General features: G+C 45.0%; 1 protein-coding gene across 3 annotated transcripts; it reads left to right on the forward strand.

Moving 5' to 3' along the window:
• Positions 1-692: 692 nt before the first annotated feature.
• Positions 693-18,928, forward strand: Adrb1 (adrenoceptor beta 1). Of its 3 annotated transcripts, none has more exons than XM_023715565.1 (2): positions 693-4,011; positions 18,621-18,928. In XM_023715565.1, exon 1 carries the CDS (start codon positions 940-942, stop codon positions 2,341-2,343), a length of 1,404 nt encoding a protein of 467 aa, XP_023571333.1. In that variant the 5' UTR covers positions 693-939; the 3' UTR covers positions 2,344-4,011; positions 18,621-18,928. The 3 variants fall into 3 exon arrangements, with proteins under 3 accessions (XP_023571333.1, XP_004631603.1, XP_023571334.1); XM_004631546.2 differs by lacking the exon at positions 18,621-18,928 and adding an exon at positions 15,949-17,777; XM_023715566.1 differs by lacking the exon at positions 18,621-18,928 and adding an exon at positions 15,977-17,777.
• Positions 18,929-24,113: the final 5,185 nt, after the last annotated feature.

Here is a 24,113-nt window from a genome sequence, read left to right on the forward strand (position 1 = left end):
CCTTGCAAGAACCGCACCCTAAGAGTCCCTGACAGATGTGCCATTTGCTCCAGCAACCAGCTCGGCTGGGAAGTTTCCTCCTAACCACTTAGATCCACCTGCGCTTCCCCCAGCTCTCAGGACTGGTGCTAGGGAAGCGTTTCGCACGCACCCTGAGACCTAGTCTCACAGTCAAATTCCTCCACCCCAGCGAACAGACTGTCCAAGGCTTCAGGAACCCTGAGGTCCCTCTGCGCTAGAAAAGCACGCGCTGTGCGTTGCAGGCGCGCGGGCACTGGGCGTAGAGGAGTGCGGGGAGCGCAAGCACGCAGAAGAGAGCCGGCTAACGCAGGAACAAGGCAAAGGGGCACAAGAGAACCGGAATGCAGGCGCGAGTGCGGGGGAGGGGGAGGGCGCAGCCGGGGGCGCAGGGAAGCGCGCGCCGGAGCTAGCCAGCGCGGAAAGGGGCGCGCTCGCGGCGACCGGCGGGTGCCGGGGAAGCGCTGGCTCTCTCCTCCCCGGGACTCTTCAACGCCGCTCCACTGAGGGGGGCGGGGGGCGGGGGGACGCGGAGCAGAGGCGGGGGCGGGGGCGTGTCTTTGCAGCCATTGGCTGCCGGAGCCTGACGCGAGCCGGGGGCTGGCTTGGGGAGTGGGGGAGCTGGGTGGGGTGGGTGTTGGGTGCCGGAGCTGCGGGGCCGGCGCGCTCAGAAACATGCTGAGGTCCCGGCAGCTCTTCCAGCAGCGGCAGCGGCTCCAACAGCGGCGGCGTCGGCGGTGGCGACAGCGCTCGGCTCCGGCGGGGAAGGCGCCCGGCGCCCATGCTGCCGGCCCCGCGCCGTGGCTGCCCTGACCCAGCCGCGACCTCCCCGCGCGCGCCCGGCCACCCCGATTCCTGGGGTGTTCCCCAACTACGGCCCAGCCCCGCCACACACCCCGCCCCCGGCCTCCGCAGCTAGGCATGGGCGCGGGGGCGCTCGCCCTGGGCGCCTCCGAGCCCTGCAACCTGTCGGCCACCGCGTCGCTCCCCGACGGCGCGGCCACTGCGGCGCGACTGCTGGTGCCCGCCTCGCCGCCCGCCTCCCTGCTGCCCCCGGCCAGCGAGGGCTCCGAGCCGCTGTCGCCGCAGTGGACGGCCGGCATGGGCCTGCTGATGACCCTCATTGTGCTGCTTATCGTGGCGGGCAACGTGCTGGTGATCGTAGCCATCGCCAAGACGCCGCGACTGCAGACGCTCACCAACCTCTTCATCATGTCCCTGGCCAGCGCTGACCTGGTCATGGGGCTCCTCGTGGTGCCGTTCGGGGCCACGATAGTGGTGTGGGGCCGCTGGGAGTACGGCTCCTTCTTCTGCGAGCTCTGGACCTCGGTGGATGTGCTGTGTGTGACGGCCAGCATCGAGACCCTCTGTGTCATCGCCCTGGACCGCTACCTCGCCATCACCTCGCCCTTCCGCTACCAGAGCCTGCTGACGCGCTCTCGGGCGCGGGTCCTCGTGTGCACCGTGTGGGCCATCTCGGCCCTGGTGTCCTTCCTGCCCATCCTTATGCACTGGTGGCGGGCTGAGGGCGACGAGGCACGCCGCTGCTACAACGACCCCAAGTGCTGCGACTTCGTCACAAACCGGGCCTATGCCATCGCCTCGTCCGTCGTATCCTTCTACGTGCCCCTGTGCATCATGGCCTTCGTGTACCTGCGGGTGTTCCGCGAGGCCCAGAAGCAGGTGAAGAAGATCGACAGCTGCGAGCGCCGCTTCCTCGGCGGCCCGGGGCGCCCGCCCTCGCCCTCGCCCTCTCCCGCGCCCGCGCCTGGGTCTCCGCGCCCCGCCGCCGACCCGCTGGCCAACGGGCGCCCCAGCAAGCGGCGACCCTCGCGCCTCGTGGCCCTGCGCGAGCAGAAGGCGCTGAAGACCCTGGGCATCATCATGGGCGTGTTCACGCTCTGCTGGCTGCCCTTCTTCCTGGCCAATGTGGTCAAGGCCTTCCACCGCGACCTGGTGCCCGACCGCCTCTTCGTCTTCTTCAACTGGCTGGGCTACGCCAACTCGGCCTTCAACCCCATCATCTACTGCCGCAGCCCCGACTTCCGCAAGGCCTTCCAGCGCCTGCTCTGCTGCGCGCGCCGGGCAGCCCGCAGGCGCCACACGGCCCACGGCGACCGCCCGCGCGCCCCGGGCTGCCTGGCTCGGGCTGGGCCGCCGCCGTCGCCCGGGGCAGCCTCGGACGAGGACGAGGACGTCGGGGCCGCGCCGCCCGCGCGCCTGCTGGAGCCCTGGGCCGGCTGCAACGGCGGGGCGGCGGCGGACAGCGACTCGAGCCTGGACGAGCCGGGCCGCGTGGGCTTCGCCTCGGAGTCCAAGGTGTAGGCGACCCTGCTGTCCCCACCGCCTGGACGCGGACCCTGCGCCCCGCCGGACGACCTTGCACGGCCTCCCAGGGGAAAGAGGGAAGCTCTGTTTACTCAAGACCGAAAGCAGGTGAACTCGAAGCCCACAACCTCGTCTGAATCATCCGAGACAAACAGAAAAGCCACGGACCATTGCACGCAAAGGAAAGTTTGAGGAGGGGTTGGGAGAGTGGCTTGCTGATCTTTCTTCGGTTCTTTTCTGTTTGTGGCTGGGCGCCTAGCTTTGTGTGTGCCTGTGCTGCATCTTTCGATCCCCTCGCCCCTCCCCCCAGGTGGGTACTTTCTGAGAGTATCCCAGTGGAGACTGGGTGGTAGGGAAAGGGAGCTAATTCCATCAGTTTGGCTTCCATCTCATTCCGGAGAACAGGAGCCGTCAAACGGGGGTGGGCAACTTACCAGGACGTGTTTCTTTACGCTTTCTTGACAAATTGCATTTTAATCCCTGAGTAATGGTTTCTCCTGTTCTTGAAGCAAAGGGAAAGGATGGATGCAAAATAATCTAGTTTCGAGAACTTTTAAGCTCTTCTTAGAACAAGCTTCACCTTGCTTTCCTTCTGCAGGGCTAACCCTGCCCCTGTGCGCCTCGGTGGTCCTGCTGAGGGTTTTCTACCTCACCCTGTGCACATTGCACAGAAAGATAGAAAGACTTGTTTATATTAAACAGCTTATTTATCAATATTAGTCGGAAGGACCAGGCGCTGAGCCTCTCTCTGTGACATGTGACTCTGTCAATTGAAGACAGGACAGGAAAAAAAAAAAGGCAACAGTTCAGATAACTGCACACCTGCGTCAAAACAAACAAGACACATTAAACAGGAGTGGTTCCAAATGCCATTTTTGCACAGTGTTAGGAATTGTGAAGTTCACGGATGTTACTTGCACAAAAAGAAATGAAATATTTTTAAAGGGGTGGGAAGGGGGCAGATCTTAAAAGCTAAAATAAAATTCAAACTCAGCTTCTGTTGTCTATTACGTTATTGAGCTAATAATGGTTTACTGGGAAAATATCTTTTTATACTCTTTTATCATGGTACTGTAACTATCCATATTATAAATATAATTATCGTATGGATTTTTTTTATTATTTTTTTATGTCCAAGTGCCCATGTGAATCTGCTGGTAAAGTTTTAGCACTTGTGTGTAAATTCTATTTCCTCTTGTATGTTTCACGAAGTATTTTTACTCTGGTGCCACTAACTACTGTGTGAGGAATTGGTCCATGTGCAATAAATACCAATGAAGCACAATCAAGATTTACGTACCCTTGTGTCTGTAGAGTCAGTGACAATGAAAGAGATCATTTGCCTTTTCATTAGACTGTATTTCTCACAGACCCCTCTCAATAGCTTTGCATGACTCCATACCACAGCAAAATGCCTCTAGACCAAATATGATGCTCACCTACCGGGAGCTGCAGATTTGCCTTCAATTTTCACAGCCGGATGCAAGGTATTCCAGACTACTCGCAGGTGCTTTTCGGGATCCCATGTGCTGCACTTGACTTACGAAGTGACTGTTGGAGTTGTGTCTACTGGGGGGAAGTGATGGAACCAGGTAACTCTGCTGCAAGTTTGCTCGGAAGAACAGGAAAGGAGACTGTCCCTGAACAGCCGGTTTGCAAAGTGTGGTAAGTGGCTTCCACAGTTTATTTTTGTTTCCAATTGAAAAATCACAGCCTACAGATGATCCATATGTGCCGATTCTGTAGTGATTGTTTAGAATTAAAAAAAAAAATTCTTATGTCCAAGCAAAAATTTATCAAAGGGCTTTTAAAGTAAATATTTCTCTTGTGTAATTCAGTAGATGACCTCAGCAGGAGTTTTGGGTGGGTAGGTCAAGGTAAAAAAGCAGATATACAGTCATTTCATTTCCTAGTAATTGACATATGAAATGAACACAATGTTTTCACACAATTAGTTCCTAAGGAAAGTACAGTGAAATTCCATCCTGAGGTTAATTGGATATTCTTCAAAATAAGTTATGTTTATGTTCTTAAACAGCTTTTCTTTTTATAATCAAACAGTAAAAATATCAAATGAAGATATAAAGTTTGTGCTCACGCTGCCCTTTAGCAGGAATAGAGTTTTTTTTTTTTTTTTTTTGTTCCAGGGAAAGTTAGGACTGGTCATCCCTTTTCACAATGGCATATCCTGAAACCCAGGGGACAGTGTTCTGGAAAGGTTAATCGAGTCCTGCTGGGAGGGTCCAGCAGGAGATGACAGGAACAGCCGCACTGACGCACTGTCGGCAAAGGCTGCCCCCAAGTTGAATCCCTTTCTCAGCAAAAAGAGAAAGGTGGGTGGAAGATCAGGATGACAAAGGTAGAAAACAAAGATAAACACTTACTTTAGAGAATGTGAAATCAGTCTCCGGATGAAACGTTACAAGAATTTTCTTTGACTTAAAGTCATTTCTAATTTTGTTTCCTTTTGTGTGTGTAAGATGCATTTGGTTGTGAGTTTTACCTCCTCTTTATTTGATCCTAATAGATTTAGTATCTTCAGTTTTATCTGAAGAACACTGGGTTACCACTGATTATTTCACTTACTCTGTTTAGATAACTCTTCACATTTAAATAAAAAGAAATATTCCCATGTAAAAGCATATTACAGGCCCAGTTTTAAAATCAAGAACATCCTTATAACTATTAGAACAAATGTATATAATTTAACTGCTTAGTAGACAGGTTGAATTTCTTTAGTGATTTAGGGGAAATCACCATAATCTTGGGGCCAGTCTGTATATATTAGTGAGAAATAGAAAAAGGCTTTTGTGTGAACTGTATTCTGTAAGTGGGGCTTACAAGGATTCAGGAAAAGGCCATGTCAGTGATTCCAAATACCCATAAAAACTAGTCTTTTTCATTTTCTGAGGAAAGTAGCCATTGATTTGTAATAGGAAATGTAAAAGGCGGTCTGCCAGTGTCAAAAACTATGGCAGTGGGAAGAGAAAGTTACCAATCCCATGTCGCCTTGTGAAATAAATAGTAAACCACAGAAATGGCAGGAGGAGCACAAGAGGTACGAAGTCACCCCTACCTGGGGGTTTGTGTGTGTCAAAGAACCAAAAGCATAAAACTTAAAGTCACAGCAGTGAACTAAAATGTAATCAAGGCTCATTGATTTGCTATTCGCTGGAAATTCGGTTGAGCATTGTGATGTCCTCTAACGTGAACTGATCAAAAGTTTCCAGGCTGTATAAATTCCTCTTCCCACGTACAGATGGGAACTTGATAGAGCGTATAGCTTGGTCTCGTGGTAAACTTGTCAATATGAAACTTTGCAATCAAGTGTGATTTCTGGCCTGTGCTTTCTTTGGAACTGGTACTAATTTCTATGTGGCGATTGTGAAACCTTCCTTGTTCAGCATATTTTCCTAGCATATTTTAATTTCATATTTTGTTGATGTGCTGACCTCCTCTGACAATATGTACAATTTCCTGGTGGAAATTCTGCACCCAAAGTATCTGTGTAGTACTAACATTGAAGTTTTTTTAGTAAGTGCTTCTAAGGGAAAGTCTAGAGAAAAATTATTCTGTAACTTTTGCTGCTCATTGTAAAAGACTCATTTTCTCTTAAATGTCTTCGACAAAGCCAGGCCCGTTCATTCTTCTGAAGGAAAAAAAAAAATTAAAACCTCAGCAGTAACTTAAATTTAAACACATTGGCACAGAGAATGTAGTTTTATTTGTACATTTCTGGCATAATGTGCTGAGAAATACTAATTCTTTTGACTCTCTGCCAATTTTCTACTAATCAAAATGGAGAAGATATGCACTGTTTGGATTATACCTAAAAATAGTGCTCCGGTCACATCAGCAAACGGGATTAAATTAATTTCTCTTTCTTTCCCTTCACACACCCCCGACATGTTATTTAAATTTCCATCTAGAATATCACTCCTGAATCTCCTGGTTTTAGACTTAGTGTGTCCCAAATAGCGCAGCTACAATGCCGCGGTCTTGAGCCAAACTCCATTTAACCACTTTGCAGGGCCTGTCCCTCCCCTGAAATACCTACATTCACCCTCCTTTCACCTAGACAGTCTCTTCTATGATTATGATGTAATCATAGAAGTATTATTTCTATAAATAGATGCTTTGTGGATTAATTCACCACATCAATCATCTTTTTTTTTTTTTTTCCTTTTGTGGGAGGAGAGAGAGAGATCGGTTCAGAATCTGTCAGATTCAGTTATTTGATCTGGGAGCAGATAAGGGAGTTCGAAAGCCAATTGCTTTAATGACAGACTGGAAAAATATAATAGTCTTGAAAAGCTCACCCAAGGCTGCTGGTTAGACCACGTTCTTTGCAGCGCTGTTAGCAGTGCCTGAGAAAGCGCGGTCGGTAGTTGCCTTAAAACTTTCCTCTTCGCTTGGTCGCTTGGTCGCTTGGTCGCTTGGTCGCTTGGTCGCTTGGTCGCTTGGTCGCTTGGTCACTTGGTCTCAGAGAGAGATCGCATTTCCCCCCTGCACCTGGACACAGTTCTTGTCTGGGGCGCACTGTGCTCCCTAGCATTTTTTTTTTTTTGAACATTTATTTCTCTGTTCTTGAATGACCTTGAAACATCTAGAACATCTACATAAAGTCTCTTCTCATGAATGGCTTCCTAAAGTTCTGCATTTTCTCATCTTTCAGCTCCTGTGATCTTTTTCCTTTCCTCTCCACGTTGCCGCGCCCATAACTGCTAACTGGCAGCACCAGTGTCACACTCTTTCTACGTATGGCACAAAGTTTATACACCTCGGATGCATTTTAACTCTCAGGTTTGCATTTCTGCCTGACCATTTTAGTATTGCTCATAATTACGTGGCAACTCCAAGCAGAAAAAAAAATGAAATTATTGTTTGTGCTTTTCTCATGAAAGTTCTTCGTGATGGGTTTAAGATTGGGGGCAAGGGGTTTCCTTAATAGACTTTATTTTTCTGGCCCTATCTCTTCTTAACCTTGTCAGTCCATCTGTATTGCAGTCTCAAAGGATAATGTTAGTTGTTCCTCCTTCAACTCTCTGTAAATTAAAGTAGTTTTACTAGTTATTATTAGACTAGCTCACTTGTAAGAATTGTGTATACCTCTGAAAGGACAAAATTTTTTGAAAAAACTTTGGCCACTGTGGCTCCTTCTCTGTCTGTAGTCCCGTTGTGCCTGCTGTTAGGATTCGGGTTCACTTCCCCCAAGTCTGATCAGTAACCCTTGCCTGTAAATCCCTTTGAGGCGCTCTTACAGAAGGAGTTCTTTGCTTTACTGCATCTATCATTTCAATTCTTCCCCCCACCTTCTCTTCCCCTTCCTAGCAGCTCTACCTACAAAAATCCCTGAATTTTTAAACTGCAAAGCGACAAATAAGAATTGCAGGAATATATATAATACCCTATGCATCCAAACAAATGGTCCTTCTTTTTTATTGCACTTAAAATTCCACAGAAACCACAACTGAATCAAATAATCTTCTTTCCAAACAGGAGATTAAAAACCTGTTTGCTATGTACTTTGCAAACAAGGTGGTTTAATGATTCGCAACCCACAGCCGCTTTGAGAAAAGTAAGTCAATCGAAAAGTTCCCCAACTCTACAATTTTTGCGCTGAGTTGTAAAAGCTAATAGCAACCATCTAGGTTGTTCTCTTTTCTGGGAATAGCAGTTCAGAGATGAAAAGCGTTGAAAGCCACAGGAGTTTGTATTTTTGCTTACCTTTCTTTTTGTAGCTTTCAGGGTACAGGGTTTCTTTGTTCTCCATATCATAAATGGTAACAAAACTACAGGAACTTTACTGACTTAAAATATCTGTTATATGAAGTACAGGAACTCACCTGCAATCTTAAGGTCCTTGTTAAAAATGCTTTTAAAGAATAAACACTAATAGATGTTCCGATAATATTTTCTGCACTCTGAGGTCTTTTTAAAAGCCTTTGTAGGCAATATTTTAGTAAGATGTCCTTTTTAAAGAACTCATTGTGCTTAAATGATTTTTATGATTAATCCAGGTAATTCTTTTTTTTTTTTTCCTTTTGTTTAAGAATAGACACCCCTAAGTAGAAGTGAGACATGCAATATAATTCCAGTTTCTGGCACACAAAAGCTCGTGATCTGTCTCATAGTCTTCACTCAGGGCTATCCTTAGATCCATGCAGACCCCCCAAGACTGATAATGTAAATATTTGCTCTAACAGATAGTAGGTCTATCAGTAATTTTTTTTTTAATATCAAATCCAAAACCTTCTTGGAGTTTTGATTCTTAGCTGGTATCAGTGACATCTGAAAACTGATGGCTTTGCCAATATTCTGTTTAAAAATCCTTCTGAGGATGTATATGAAATACACACACAGACAGAGACAGACAGACAGACAGACAGACACACACACACACACACACACACATACACACCAGCTTTATAGGTACTAAGTAATTCTGTTTGTTCTTCTAAACAACTTCAAATCCTTTCATTCTTTTTGCTGTTAAGAATAATCTCCAGTTACAGGGATTCTTTTTGCTGGAGACCAAAACAAACACAACACTGCACAGAATGTTAAGTTTGGTACCTGGTTCATTGACATTAACATATCATCATCTCAGAGTAAGGCTGGTAACTTTTGTTAGTATCACCAAAGGCACAAAACTCTAGACCAGCTAGAAGTATTGCACAAGGTGAAAAAGCATAGTATAGAAACTAATAACTCTTCACAGTACTATAGAAAGCATCGTGTAAGCACAGGGCAAAGTAGTCAATATAAAGTTTTCTCAAATCAAGCAACCAATGTAACCCCTTGACCAATAGGCATCTGTGTGCAGGGCCCCTCAAATCTCGTGAGCGTTCATGTTCCTAGAAAGACAAGTACATCTTTTTGCAGTGAATGTGCTCACAAAACACATTGGGAGCTTAACTATTAGAAGACAGCTGTGGTTAGTCTTCTGTGATTCATTCGTATGTTCACCTGGTCTTAATGGAGGGTGCTACATACAGAGTACCTCTGCTGTATGGGACACCTGCAGTCTAATGCTCTGAGCCTGTCCCCAAGGCGTCACTCTAAGGTGTGACAAAAAGAGGAAAGTGGGCCAGGGATATAGCTCAGCAGCACAGCACCTATGTAGCAAGCAAGAGGTTGTGAGTTCGATGCCTGGTACCAAAATAAAAGAGGCAACGGTGGTCGTATGTCGGGCATATGGGCTAGAAGTGAGGCCTCTACACCAGGGCTATCCAGAGGCGATGGAATACAGGCTCTGTATTTAGTTTTATATTTTCTAGTAGTTTCTTATCTTGTTTGTTTTTATTTTCTAGTTGTTTCTTTTTAAAGCAAAATAAAAATAAAGATGAAATTAATGTTTCTGTATGTAATCTGTATAAAGTATCAATGAGATACTTCACTTTACATACAGTATTAAATATATATGAAAGTTTGGAAATGTTGTGTGTATCCTACCCTTAGAGTCCACCTCAGTTGGCAAGTGCTCAGCACTCAGTGGCAGGAGAAGGCGCAGATGATAGGGCAACATAATCTAGAGGCTGGATAATCTAGCAGACATGGTGCAAGAAGCTAATCCACAGGAAGTTACAAAAGAAACAAATTACATAAACAAAAGCACAGACGTCTTGGTGATGGACATGAATATTCAGATAATGAATAGCCACTTGCAGGTATTTCATTTTGATGCAGTTATTAGAAATAAAACTAGAAAGGTGGTTTTACAACAGACCAGAAAGTCTATGCAAAAATGTTGAACTCTAACCTTCCTGAAAGCACAGAGATTTATGACAAGCCTGTCAAGATTAAAGCAGTGCTTTAGAAAGATTAGTCTGTCACCAGAAGGTGTGATTGGTAGATACAGCATCTCACTAAATCTTCAAAATATTTCTGAGTAAATTTAATAATCTCATCATACAAATCAGAAAACTAATAGTTATGTAATCTGATATAGGAACTCATTACTAAATTGGCTTTGTGCTTTTTATTATATCAATGTCAGGAGCTGCTCTAGAGAAAGGCATCCTTGCCAAGCAGATTTCTAAATACATAAGGCCGAGGGTTATGCCCCCTATGGAGGGAGGACATTGGAGCCCTGACAGTTCATTCAGGGCAAAAAGAAGCAGAGATCAGGTCTAGGTGGCTGACTCCTACATTAGTCTCGTTCATGTCACCAAACTGTCTTTGTTTGTCGCTGCACAAGAAGCTCCCTTAGCGTGCAGGTCTTGTCTTTTTCTTTCTCTGACCTCCCTAGGCTCATTATGTATTCTCTAACCATTCACTGAATTATATTAGAGTTGAAGAAACTTGATTTCTAGTGACGGCAATAATCTAAGTACATAGCGCCAACAGGCCTTTATTAGCTCCGCATCGCTTCAAATAATCAAATACTGGAACTAATCAACTTATAAAGAAAAATATTGATTTTGGCCCACAGAGTTAGTCAGGAGGTCCAGTCCAGGACCAGCTGGCCCTGCGGTCTTTGAGCCTGTGGAGAGGCAGCGCATGCTGGTGGGCAGCGCAGGGGGGGCAGAGCTGTTAGCCTCATGACCAAGAATGGAAGAGAGGGATGAAGAGACGGGCTCCCAGGGCGCGTACCCCCCAGTGCCTGCTGCTCTCCCGCTAGGCTCTACCTAGGCTCCACCACCTTCCCTAAGTGCAGGCCGGAGACTGAGCTCCTCACACACGTGGCTTTGGGAGCCAGTCTAGATCTGAACAACCCCAAGGCTTAACTAGAGCTGGGCACTACAGGAACATGTGACCTAACACCATTTTTTTTGTGGATCCACTGTTTCACTACCCAACAGCAGTGTCTCCAAGGCAAGTACAAAAGTTCAAATTTCAATAAACATGGGGCTGGTATCACAGGAAATGGAGAGGATTTTACCAAATAGTTCTAAGAAATAAGTTTATTTCTAGAAATGGCAGTGCTGGAATTCTTTACCTAAGCAACATTAATTCAATGAGTATGAAAGTCATACATGGTTCTCACCCATTTCTTTTTTCTTTTCATTTGTTTATTTATTTATTTATTTATTTATTTATTTATTATCTGGTGGAACTGGAGATTGAACTCAGGCCCTTGCACTTGCCAGGGAAGCGCTTATTCCACTGAGCCATCTCCCTGGCCCCCAAAAGAGGTTTTTTTTTTTTTTTTTTTTTTTTTTTTTTTTGCAGAACTGGGGATTAAACTCAGGCCCTTGTGCTTGCCAGGCAAGCACTTATTCCACTGAGCCATCTCCCTGGCCTACCCATCTCTTTCTTGAAAAATAGGCTTTTCACTAGATCTGTTAGATAAGAACTGCAGGGGTCAGGGAGATAGCTCAGTAGAACAAGTGCCTGCCTGCAAGCACCAGATTCTGAGTTCAATCCCTGGTACTGAAAAAAAAGAACCATATGTTCTAGGTTCTAGGCCATTAATCAATGTATACAAATAATTGATTTTTTCATCACTTATTGTAATTTTTCTACATGGGCTTTTTATCCTGTTGAACAGAGATCTAGAGCTATCTTTCTCCCTGCCTATGAGAGAGAGGAAAAAGCCCTTGCCACCAGACCAGATGTTCTCACTGGAACCCCACAGTCAGCATGTCTATAAGAATCAGATGACCATTCACTACTGTGTAAATTTCTGCTTTAAATCGTATTTCCTTAGTCTGTACTGCAAGAAATTTTAATATATCCATTAACAATGTAATCTGAGTGAACACAGCACAACCCTATCACCATTTGTGCATCCCTCTCCGGTCTTTTCCACTTGTACCAGATCCCTAAGTATTGTCTTCACTACCTTCCCTTTGCAAGAGGGGGGTTTGTGTGGAACCTGTCGTCATTCCCAGGGACATTTGACTGCCACAATTCCTTTGGACAAAGCCTTACAACTTTATTCGTTATTCTTTCCTCTTTCTGTTGCATGCACCCATATTGTCAGGTGTGAAGCAGTAAGCAGAATTCACTTTAAGTAGCATGCTATTGTATTACCTTACGGGGATGGTTATTTATGAGACACTTCCCATGGAGTGCAGGGCTGGGAAGCTGGGAGCAAGGCAGCTCACTAGGGAGAACTCCCTTGCAGGCGGGCTGTTTGGTACAGATGTATTTCTCTGCGTCAGTTCCCGAGATTGCTATTTCAAATCAGAAACCCACCTTAATTCACATTATAGCTGTCACAAGACCTGTGTCACACACTTGAGCATACTGGGACATCCTCTCTCCACATCCAGGAAAGATCATTATAAGGAAAAGGATGTTAGCAAGCACGGGATGAGAACAAAGAGCTGGGTGTGTGGATTTCCCAGCCCGTCCATGTCTACTGTGGCTTTGAGACCAGCATGCCTTTCTCCCCTAGACAGGGCTTGCGTGAGCAGGACTGACATTTGATTCTCTCCCTCTCCTTTTACTATGACCAATAATTATGTGTTTACCTGTTACCCTGCCAAACTTCCCAACAGACACATTTTCCTTTTTTGGAAATTAAGACAGCTCTGCAAGTCATGGTCAAGTCTTGTTGACCTGGCTGTGCTTTTATGAGGGCCTCGTACCTCTGTTCTCATCCATTATTTCTGAGTTAATAGAGGTCTTGGAGAAAGGAAGCTATTTTACTGCCTCCCCTATAATTCTGAAATGGAAATACATTTCCTGTTGAAAGGCTCCTAGTTTACTTTCTGCATTATGAGAGCAAGTATTTGATTCTGTTGGTCTTGTTAACAGGTAAGTAGCATTTCTTGCATTTCATTCAGTGGTCCTTTTCCTAAAACACACTACATATATATCTAGCCATCATTCAAATCTTTCTTCCTCTGATTTGCCTACTTGAGCACACTGAGTACATTTGCCTGATCCATCTTAGCTAACTGTCCCTCCAGAAATGCCACATGGGTCAGCCTAAGCTGGAATTCTGAAGGTCAGATGTCAGAAGGTAGAATCATATTTATCCAGGGAAGAAAAGTTAGGACTTTTGTGGTGGCACTGAGGACTTGGGTTCAACCTAACACATTTTAGCCCATAGTTGTACAGCAAAGTTAGAAATTGATGTCATAAAATGTTAGTATACTATACTAACTTAAGACTTTTTGTTTCCAACCAGTGTAGTAATATATTGTCATTTTACTCTATCGTGATTATGATATAGTTATCTATTCACTTATTTTACCTACAAGTGCTGGGCTGTATATGAAGTAGAGCATCTTCAAAATCAGGCAGGGACACTTTTCTGTTGCTTATTTTTGTGTTCATTTATTTTTATTGTTTAGTTGACAAATAATTGTATATACTTATGGAGTACAATGTACTTTATATTTTGCATGTACTATGATTAAACTGGGATAATTAGCATATCCGTCACTTGATATATTGACTCTTCCTGGGTGATTAGAACATTTATTACCTACTGTTTTAGCAATTTTGAATTGTACATTGCACTGTAACTAAATGTATTCGCCATGTGGCGCAGTAGATCACTAGAACTTGCTCCCCTGGACCTACTCAGTACCTTTGACCAACATCTCCTTTTTCCTTGTTGACCCCTCCAGTCCCCTCTCTACTTCTAAGAGTTTGATATTTTTAGACTTTACACTGTAGTGGGATCATGCCATATTTATCTTCCTGTAGGCATCCATTCTTGCTTATTTCTTCTACCTAGACTTTTGAAAGATTGCTAGGGAAGAAGTAAAATACTTTTAAAAGTTCATTATTTCAAATATCAGAATTAATTTACTATATGACTTTTTTTTCTTTTTAAGAGTGACCACATACACCAACAAGTATTGAAAATATTAAAGTTGAAATTATATATACCTATGCAGTGTATCATTTTAGGTAAAATATATGGACTAGATCTATAAGCTCTATCTAAGGGCCCAAGAGGCCAAATGTGTTTTTTTGTTGTTGTTTGTTTCTTTTTATGCATTTGGTACAGAGTTTCACTACTCAGACTTGTAGTGATCCTCCTGTCTCAGCCTCCTCAGTGCTGGGATTACAGGCATGTGCACCATGCCCAGTCTTGGTGGACAGCTGTACCCAGGGCCTGCATGACATGAAGTACCAGGGATCGAACCCTGGTCTTTGCACTTGCCAGGCAGGAGCTTAGTCCACTGAGCTATCTCTCCAGCCCCAAACGTGTTTTGAAATTCAGATTTTTTAAACTTTCTGGAGGTGATATCGTGTATACTAGATATTATGTGCCCTCACCTGAGCACAGTCTAGGTCAGCACCCTATGATCAAACATTAATGTCTCTGCTGCAAAATAGATGATTGTTAATACTAAGTGCGCAGATAAATAGTGACTAAAATAGCCTTGTGCCAGTTCAAGTCACATTTTGCTGCCAAATGAGTTCAAGTAAGGTCAGGCTAACTGCCAAGTGAGTTATGGAAAATCTCTATCTTCATAGCTTTCTGGACTGGGGAATTTGGAATATGAAATTGCAGACTGAGTTGTGGAACCCACCTTTATGGAATGTCACCTACTGATTAGGGATGATAATTAAACATTTTTTAACTTACCACGTAATATTACACAAAATACTATTATTCGCAAATGAAGGCTAGACTGCAAATAAAGGCTTACACTTTTTTTGGTACCAGAAATCGAACTCAGGACCTTAACCCCCGCCAGGTGCTGTGCCACTGAGCTATATCCTGGGTTTTAAACTGAAGAAATTGTGGAAAAACAGGTTGCATCCTATTCAGAGAAGTTAATAGCCAGAGGCACGATAACATTTGGTAGGCCAACTTTTGCTCATCATCAACAGTCAATAAATTATATAGGCAATCTTTGTTTACCAAAGTCAACCTATTAGCTTAGAAAAAAAAAATTCTTGATTAACACAGAGCTAGTTTCACGTAATCTCGGAATGGAAGAAGCCTTTAAAACACTGTAGTTGCCCATCTACTTTTTACAGGAAGGAATCATCTTATTCTTGAGTTACCATCTCTGTCAATATTACAAAAGGAAAAAGATTATAACCATCACCTCAAACTGATACACGTGTATCTCCACGTGAAAAGTGTCACAGTCATTTTTCAAGAGATCCTCACTCAGATGTTTGAAAGAAAGAGAATGTTTTAAAATTTCATAACAATTTTAATACTGTAGAGAGTGTCTGTATTTTAAGCTGCTTCATAAATTGACTGATCATATATCTCAGTGGCTTCAGTGACATTTATCTCGATTTATGATTTTCTATGCAGTATTTATAAGATAAATACTTTTGAACTCATTGTGACCCTTTGCCTTCATCGTAAAAGTTGAGAAGAGGAGAAGAAATGAATGCATTACTTTTTATATTTGTATTTCCCATATCATGCAAAACCCAGAGAGGGGAAAAAAGAAAAAGAAATTCTCTAAGGAAAAGGCATAAAACTTCCTACTCATAAATATATCAAGCATCAATTTTCAATTTGACGTTAACTGGGAAAGGAAATTATGAAGTAAATTTTCTAAGTGTTGAGCTGTCACTAGAAAAAAAGAGTTATGTTCATCTCTGGCATCAAATCATAATTTAAATGTGATAGTATTAGGCGCATATTTTTGTGACATTTTGAGGCATCTGATACAGAAGTGTGGGCGAGCTGCAGCCTACATTTTTTTTCTGCATTCTTATCAGAACTATTCAGGAAGAGCGTCCTTTTCAGTCTACGCAGGCTCACCAACAGCGTCTCCCCAGAGCACAGAAGGCGGGCATAAGCTGCAGGGTCTCACTGGAAAGACCGACTTCCACTTGCTGGAGAAGTTAAGCGGGCACGGTCTCCCTCCACAGGTGGGCAGGAAAATGCGCCAGCAGCTTCGTGCCCTTCTCCCCGTATGATGGAATCCACCCGGAGTCTCACGTCACTCAGTCTCTAGACTGCGTCTGCAGCTCACCCTGCTGTCCCCAGGTACATCCCAGGGCTGGGTAGGCCTGCAAAAACCTGGGTGCCTGGCTTCTCACCCCACACGCCGTGTTCATGCCAACTCTGCAGACGGGCTCCAGCTGGCCTCGGCCCGGAGCGGGCTGGGAGGGACCGAGCGCTCCTCCTTACAGCAAGCGGCCAAAAGATGCCGAGATTTTTCCCCTCTCTTTGTTACCAAGAGACCACTTCTCTCCTGAGAGTAGGAAAACACTCTCACTCATAATAATTAATGCATTTGGCTTACTACTTTGTTGCTAATCACTGTCCAAAATATACCTTAAATATTCCAGGACACAGAATCTGATATGACCTGGAAAACAGCTTGCTGGGTCAAAGAAGCCAGAACCCACATTGCATTGTTCCATTTATAAGAAAAACAACCGCCTACTTCTAGATAACTGAGGTACATTCTTTGAAGTGTGTCCTCAGGCAATTTCATGGTTATGAGAACATCCCGGAGGATAATGACCCAAAGTAAGATGGCTACCATGTCACTAGGTGATGTGGTCTTGTGAGCCCACTGGTCGTATGTGTGACCACAGCATCGTGTCACAGTCAGAACACGCAGAGTCTCAAAGACGGGATGTGTGCTAGTAGTTTCCAGAGACTAGTCGGGGGGATAGAGAGTTGTTGCTTAGTGGGGACCGGGATTCCTTTTGGGGTGATGGAAATGTGTGGGACTAGATTTTAATGACACTCACCCGACCTTGTAACGTTCTCATTGTCACCAAATCATGTACTTAGAGTGGTTTAAGTGGTGCGTTTAACCCTGTGCCTTTATACAATAAAAACTGATCTTACAGGGTCCTTTTCTGCTATACTTGCAATTTATTTAGCTAGAGTCATAAGACAGAAGAAAGTAGAGGGAGGAAAAAAATCCTGCGGCTTAAGTAATGGCTACATTTGCTGTTATCAGTGAAAACCAGCAAGGCAAAATGCTCCTCTTCCTCAGGCCTGTGGGTTCCCCGCTGTGACCAGCCAGGAACTTAAGGCTTCAGCAGTAATGTGTCCTGGGAGCAGACATCTAGATTTAATGCCTCCGCTTCTGCCAAGTTTATTGGCATACAGTGTCGACAAGTGCAATGTGACTTAGTCTGCCACAGTCTCAGCCTCCACATTAAGAGACTGAGAATGCCCAGTGCTGCCCTCCCCGCCATCGAATCCCCTGTCTGTGGACCCACCAGAGCCAAGCGGCTTGGCCAGGGAACGCAGTCCTGAGAAAGTCCCCACAGTGTCTCCGAAGGGGGACGTGGGGATGGCTCCGCGCTTTCGGGTGTGGGCGCAGTGAGTCCAGCAGGCTTCTCGAGGCAGGATGGCTGAGATGGGCAGCATCTGCGACTGGTCGCGGAGAAGCGGCCCGCAGAGCAGCGCAAGGGTCTTGCAGCAAGTCGTGGTGAACACAGTGCTGCCTGAATAGCCAGCGGTTTGCCTGGTGTCCCAGCTCAGTCACTCAGCAGGAAATTCCTGCAGCAGATTGCGCAGGCTATTTATTGGTGTGCAGTCTTACCCCTCCAAAGGTAAGGTCTCCTAGAATAAACAGAAACTCTGCCTGCCCATCTCTGTTCAGGTGGGATCCCTGCCATCCGTGATGCAGGCCCTGGGATGAGAGCCCCAGAGATGAGACGCCGTATGGAAAGAGCAAGCACACAGCCCAGGCAGCGAATAAATCCTTCATTTTCTCCCCTTCTCACCACCAGTCCCACTGAAATGCTTCCAGGCCTTCGCCAGAACTAGAACTGAACCTTCTGCCTCGTGCAGAGCGGTCCCCGGCCACTGTCGGCTGGGATTCCCACTCCTCCTGGCACGGGCAGATTAATTCTGCTACCATAAAAAGCCCTGAGTGCTTTCACCAGTCTAAGGAAAGCCAGAGCAGAGCAGAGGGATTACGATGCCCATAAACCTAGGTCTCGGGCCCTGTCTCCTCATCTGAGAGCTTGGGCCAATTTTTGCCACTTCAAGCTTCCTCATCTGTAACCAGAATGATGTTCCTAGTATGCAATACGCACTCAGCTTATTGTAAAATTAAGAAAATAAATTCTTTCCTTAATTATAGCAGTGAATATTTGAATACTTTCAAGCCTGAGAATAACATAGATAATCTCTTTTTTTCCTATGTAACATTTTATTTTCATTGGTTCATGTCTGCAGTTCATAGCGATTCCTCGTGGAGAACTGGCCCACCGACGTGCCGCGTCTTAATTCTTATTTGAGCCCTTCCCCTTACCTCCATCTCTTAGGTGACCTTCCTTCTTACAAAAGATCTAACTCACTACTTCCCATATCTATCTTTTTAAAATTAAGTATATTTTTACTCCCAAATTCTAATTTTTTTCCCTAAGATTGGACAGCAATGGAATTTTACAATTTTGTTTCCATTTGCTTTCAGTTGTCCCTGGCCCTCTGGGAAGACCCGGCTGGAAGATCGGAGGATCCTGAGACACCAGCCTTTCCTACGTGGTCCCAAGCTTGAGCCACACAGAGGAAGAACATGGGGACCCCACAGGATAGGCTGGCCACAGGCAACCATGGACAGACCAAAGGACTACGTGTTATTATGTCATTGTTGCTGTTGTCAATTTGTGATACAAGGGATTGTACCCAGGCCTTTGCCGTAAGTGACAACCTGAGCCCGTTTGAGGTGTTTCATTTTTTAATTTTATTTATTTAATTTTTTATCTTGAGACAGAGTCTTGTTAAGTTGCTCAGGCTGAGCTGCAACATGCAATCTGCCTGCCTCAGCCTCCCAGGGTTCACACTGCTAAACTGAGCAGCCCTAAGTTTATTCTGATGATCTGCATAGGATTGTCCCTGAATTCCCACTTGTGGCTCCCGGCCTCCTGTAATTTCCTGTGACTCCCAGTACTCTCGTGTGCAGTGCTCTTGACATGTGTAATCAGTCTTTTTCAAACTGATTTGCTGTCTAGAGGTCAAGTATGACTGTTTTTATTTCAGAGTCAGAGTTCAGTTGTAGTAACTCACAGTTTTCTGACCAGCAGCATTACCCACATCCCTACGGCGGTTACATCAGTGGTATGAGAATATTGTGAATGATTCCTATTTTAGACACTTCGGATGGATGCATCAAAAAAAGCCCTGGAACTTGGGATTAGAGCTTGCAGAGGTTCCAATGCCTTCTGTCCCCCAGTAAGTTTAGGGGGAAATTTTATATCTGCAATGTTGAAGGTATACGATTATCAATTGAAGCAGGTCACCGCTAGGGTCTTGTCCTAGTTCTAATTAACTGCTTTTCCCCACTGATACATTCTTAAAAGTCCAGGCTATTCTTGCAGACAAACCTACTTCCTAAGGAGCTTTTACAAAAATCAGTCAATTTGTTTTTCTATCAATAAACATTTATCAAGTGCCACTAGAGGCCACAACTGTGTCAGGTAATGAAAACAGTGGTTAGTGCTGGGCCTCGGGGACTCTGGATGGAGGCTGGAGGCAGCAATGACTGCCATAAGCTCCTCACTTAATTGCACAGCGTCTATTGTTGAACCCAAAGAGGGCACAGGTTCCAAAGCTGGCCAGAACTCCCCGGAAAGTACCCCCAACTGGGTATCAACAACCCGGAACTCAGGTGATAGGTAGTTTGGGCCTAGATGAAAAGGGCGTTCTCAGCAGAGGAAGAAGTTTTCAAGAGCATGAAAGCTAGAAAGAGCAGAGTAGGTTTTGAAGATGGCAAGAGCATTGAAGGGGCGGGAGCATGGGGCTGCTGGATTCCTGCTAAACGGGAAAAGGCTAGAGTAGGAAAGAGTTTGTACATCTTAGCAAGAACCTTGGGATTCATTCCACGCAGCACTTACTCCCTTGAAGTCTTAAGGTAAAGAATAAGCACACCATATTTGGGGCTTGTCGCACATGTCCCACAGTAAGAAGGGAGGTAACCGTGTGGGCAAAAAACAGAGAAACAGTAACAGTCGAGGGTATAGATGACGAGAGAAGGCATAAGTTACAAACCGAATGGCAAGCCTACGAGCAGGATTCCTCGGCAGAAATTCACAGCCATGGTTTGAAGCTCTCCGGCATAGGTAGACATCCGGGAGAGAAAAGCCCTGAGTGCTAGGAAAATAATTTGTGGCTCTGAGTGGAGGTGGAGCCAGAAACAAGGGACTCACTGGCCTGCCTCTAAGGAAAAGCCAAAAGCTGAAATTTCCCTAACATCATTAACAAAAAATGCATAATAAGTCAGAAAACAAGAATGGGGGAAAGGCAAGGGAGGGAAGAGACAGTCTTTCCTAAGTCTGTTCTCCAAAATGACAATATTGTGTCTTTAAAGATCAATAGCTCTTCTTCATAGTCAATGTAGATATCTTATAATGATAAATAAGACGATGCCATAACGGTCTGGAGAGATAGCTCAATGGCCTAAGTGCCTAAGCACAAGGGCCTGAGTTTGATCCCCAGTACCAAAAAAGAAAAACTATGGTGGTGTGTGGCTATGTGCACATACTCGCCTCCTTTCTCATTTTTGGGGCACATGGCACAAAGGCTCTGCTTTCTTGCAGAACTTTAGTTTTTTGTCCTCTTCGGTGCAATGTACACAGGTCCCTCCCTTCCATCTTTCAAGAAGCGTGTTCGTCATGAAGGTCTTGTTATCAGGCAGACAACATATTTCTTCCTTTAGCAGGCCACTGGTAGCATAAAGTGCCTGAGAACCGGAACTGCTGCCAGAAATAACCGGGCAAATTCACCCACTTCCAAGAAGGTCACTCCATGCGACTGAAGCGGAATCTTGGCATGGTCGCTGCTATGCATGCCTGTTGTGCAACTTCTAGGGCCCGGTCCCCTCCATTGAGAGTGCTATGTGGGCCTGGCATCTTCTGTTCCTGTCACAGCATTTTCAGTACACGTCATCCTAATCACAGTCCATCTGGCAATCTTCCCTAATAAGTCAGTGTCCCTTTTTTTTTTTTTTTTAAACACATACCTGTTGAGACTCATATTAGCCAATGGTTGTTACCTAAGAGATGCCACCTGTCAGGTTTTAATGTTTGTTAAAAATAGGAATCACAGGGCCGGCCAGGTAGTTTAGGCAGAGTGCAGTGGCTGGGATTTGATCCCCAGTTCTGCCACGCTGGACTCACCCCCGGGGCACGCTAAGGTGGGGAATGAGACTGGGTGTGGTGGTGCATGCCTGTAATCCCAGCCCTTGGGAGGCTGAAAACAAGAGAATCACTACAAGTCTGATCTGTGTAGAGAGACCCTGTAAAACCCTGTACTAAAAATTATAAAAAATAAGTCTAAAAAAATAAGCATTGCAGATGTGTAGTCATTAAGCAACAGAAAGTCAAAAAGGATAGGAAAAGCAAGCACCAGCCCAAGATGGTAATTATGTCAGAATGCGTTGCTGAACCTCAGCTTAGAAAGGGCCAGTCAGTGGCGAGGCCTGAGGAGATGGGGGGCCATTGCCCTTCACAGAAGCAGTTGACTGACCTTCAGGCGCCTATCTACCTGTGGACTCTTGCTTATAAACTAAAAGAGCAGTCTTTTTTGTTTTGCTCAGAACTGTCCCAGCATAGGAATTGGAAGCAGGATATTTTGAGAATGATGCATAACTCAAATAGAAAAGGCTTTGAAGCAAGAGCTTTTATTGTAGTGCTTCTTATTTCACTTAGCAGTTCGCTGACTGTTCTGTGTCACTTAACCTGAGGGAACACCGTGCGATAAACACTGGATTATTACCACACTTTGCTGGTTAGGAAACAGAGGCTCGGGAGATCAAATAAGTTGTCTGAGAAGGCAGAGCCAGCGAACAGGCTTCAGGATAGGGCTTTGGGAGCGCAAGCGTTTCTTCCAGAGCCCATGCGCTGAACACTGTCTTGGACTGCTCACAACTGGGAAGCAGGATGTTTTCATATGGAAAAGAAAGAAGCACCACTCTCCTTGCCGCTGTGGGACTCTGGCTGAAGCCACACCTGATCAGGAGGGCGGTGGAAGCTGGGTTTCAGTGGACACTGAAACTCTCCAAATCGCCTTCAAGGGAAGTGAAGGTTAACGTTCGTTCTACAGTTCCACTCACCCTAACTCAATGGCGCCGAGATGTCTGGGATAACTGCAGATGCTCAGGATGTAAAGGGGGCAAAGCCAAGGGTGCATGTGCACCAGCCAGCTCCAGAGCACACTTTTAACATTAACAGCTTCTGTTCTCACCCAACAACTCGTTCTCTCCTTTCATGCACAGTAGAATACGTGCTCTTCTTTAGCAGCAGGCCTTACCCGTAGAGTATTTTTCCACTATTTCCCCTGACTTAGGGAAATTCAAACCCGAACATCCACAGAACCCTAGGATATAGTAGACTATTATGTTCAATCGAGCAGAAGACCTTTAAATAGCAGTGCCTCACACACTGGATTCCACAGTGACAGCCACCTGGGGGAGGGCAAGAATCTTGCTAATTGACAGTCACTCAGAAATGATGATAAAACATCTCTGAAATGTTAATTGTTATGTGTTTATTGAAGCTCGTAACATACGTGTGTTGAATATGAAAATTCAAAGTCTAATTGAGCTTGATGGAAGAAAATATCTTGGAAATAATTAATATAAAATTCTGTCATGGTCACTAAGAGTTTGGGTTGCAAATAAAAATTATTTTCCTATTACCTATTTGTTTTTTAGAAGTTATTTCAAAAATGCATTCTCGAGGATGACATAGTTCTGAGGGTTTTGCTTTTTGAAACCCAATTTTGGGAAACCTCATTTTCTTTGAAATGTATGTTGGGAGCTCCAGTCCTACAAAATGAAGGCTGGAGTCCTTCAAGAAAGAATACTTCAGACACTTGCAGCCAACAGACAGCTTGGAAGAAGAGAGTCAAGTGCAGCGGCCTGCACAGAGGACTTCTGAATTCCTTTTTCAGTTTGCCAAGCTGCAGATAAGTTTTTCCATGGGGCCGTCCAACCCCTGTAGCTGCAAGACCTGTTTTTTTATTTTTAAACAATCAGTAAACTAAATGGAACTTCTGTCAAGTCTGGTGTCTCTGTATAACTAGGTGCAGATTCAACTTGACACGTTAACTTCTTCCTAGAAAACAATTTACAGTCATAGAACTATGGAATCCCAGAGTTGGAAGGACCTTAGCGGTCTCCCAGTCCAAACACCAGTCTCACACTTCAGTTGTTCATTTCTAAAGAAGTCTGATTCCCAAGCAGCTTTCCTGTGGTCCCAGACTCCCACGGCCTGAGTGTCCTCCCAGCCCATCAGGGTTGATCAGAAGAGGTGCCATTTCACTGGCAATTTTTCTTGCTGGACGGTGGCCACATTCTGAGTGGTAAGAAAAGTAAAGACTTGTTTATTTTTTAAAAAAATTTTGTATTTAAAGAACTATGCCAGTGTTGTTATTTCTACTTCCATTCAGCAATTCTGAGGCTGAGGCAGAGTTGAATCCAGGCTGGTTGGGTTTCCAAGTCCCACCATCCTTCTTTATGCTGTACACAGTGATAGAATTTTTTTTTTAACATTTATTTTGTGTGTGTGTGTGTGTGTGTGTGTGTGTGTGTGTGTGTGGCCAGCTCAGCCCACCAGGGGGCGCGGCTGGCCGGCATGTGGTGCTGGAGGATTGAACCCCGGACCCTGTGCTTTGCTAAGCTTGTTCCAAGTAGGTGCTTTAGACCACTGAGCCATCTCTCCAGCCCCGTGACAGAATTTTTAAAAGACATGATTTCACTAAATTACTTAGTTGCCCATGCTGCAATCAAACTTGAGATCCTCTTGCCTCAGTCTTCTAGAACGCTGGGACTATGGATATGTACCAGAGTGTTCAGCCCCACACTGCTGGAATATTTTACCCAACTCAAGAAAGAAAAGCAGAAGGCCATCCAAATAGCTCAGCGGATTAAAGCACCTACAAGCAGGCACAGGGCCCAGGGGTTTGATCC

The sequence above is a fragment of the Octodon degus genome, unplaced genomic scaffold (assembly GCF_000260255.1).
Source record: "Octodon degus isolate 3935 unplaced genomic scaffold, OctDeg1.0 scaffold00042, whole genome shotgun sequence".
Classification (NCBI taxonomy): Eukaryota; Metazoa; Chordata; class Mammalia; order Rodentia; family Octodontidae; genus Octodon; species Octodon degus.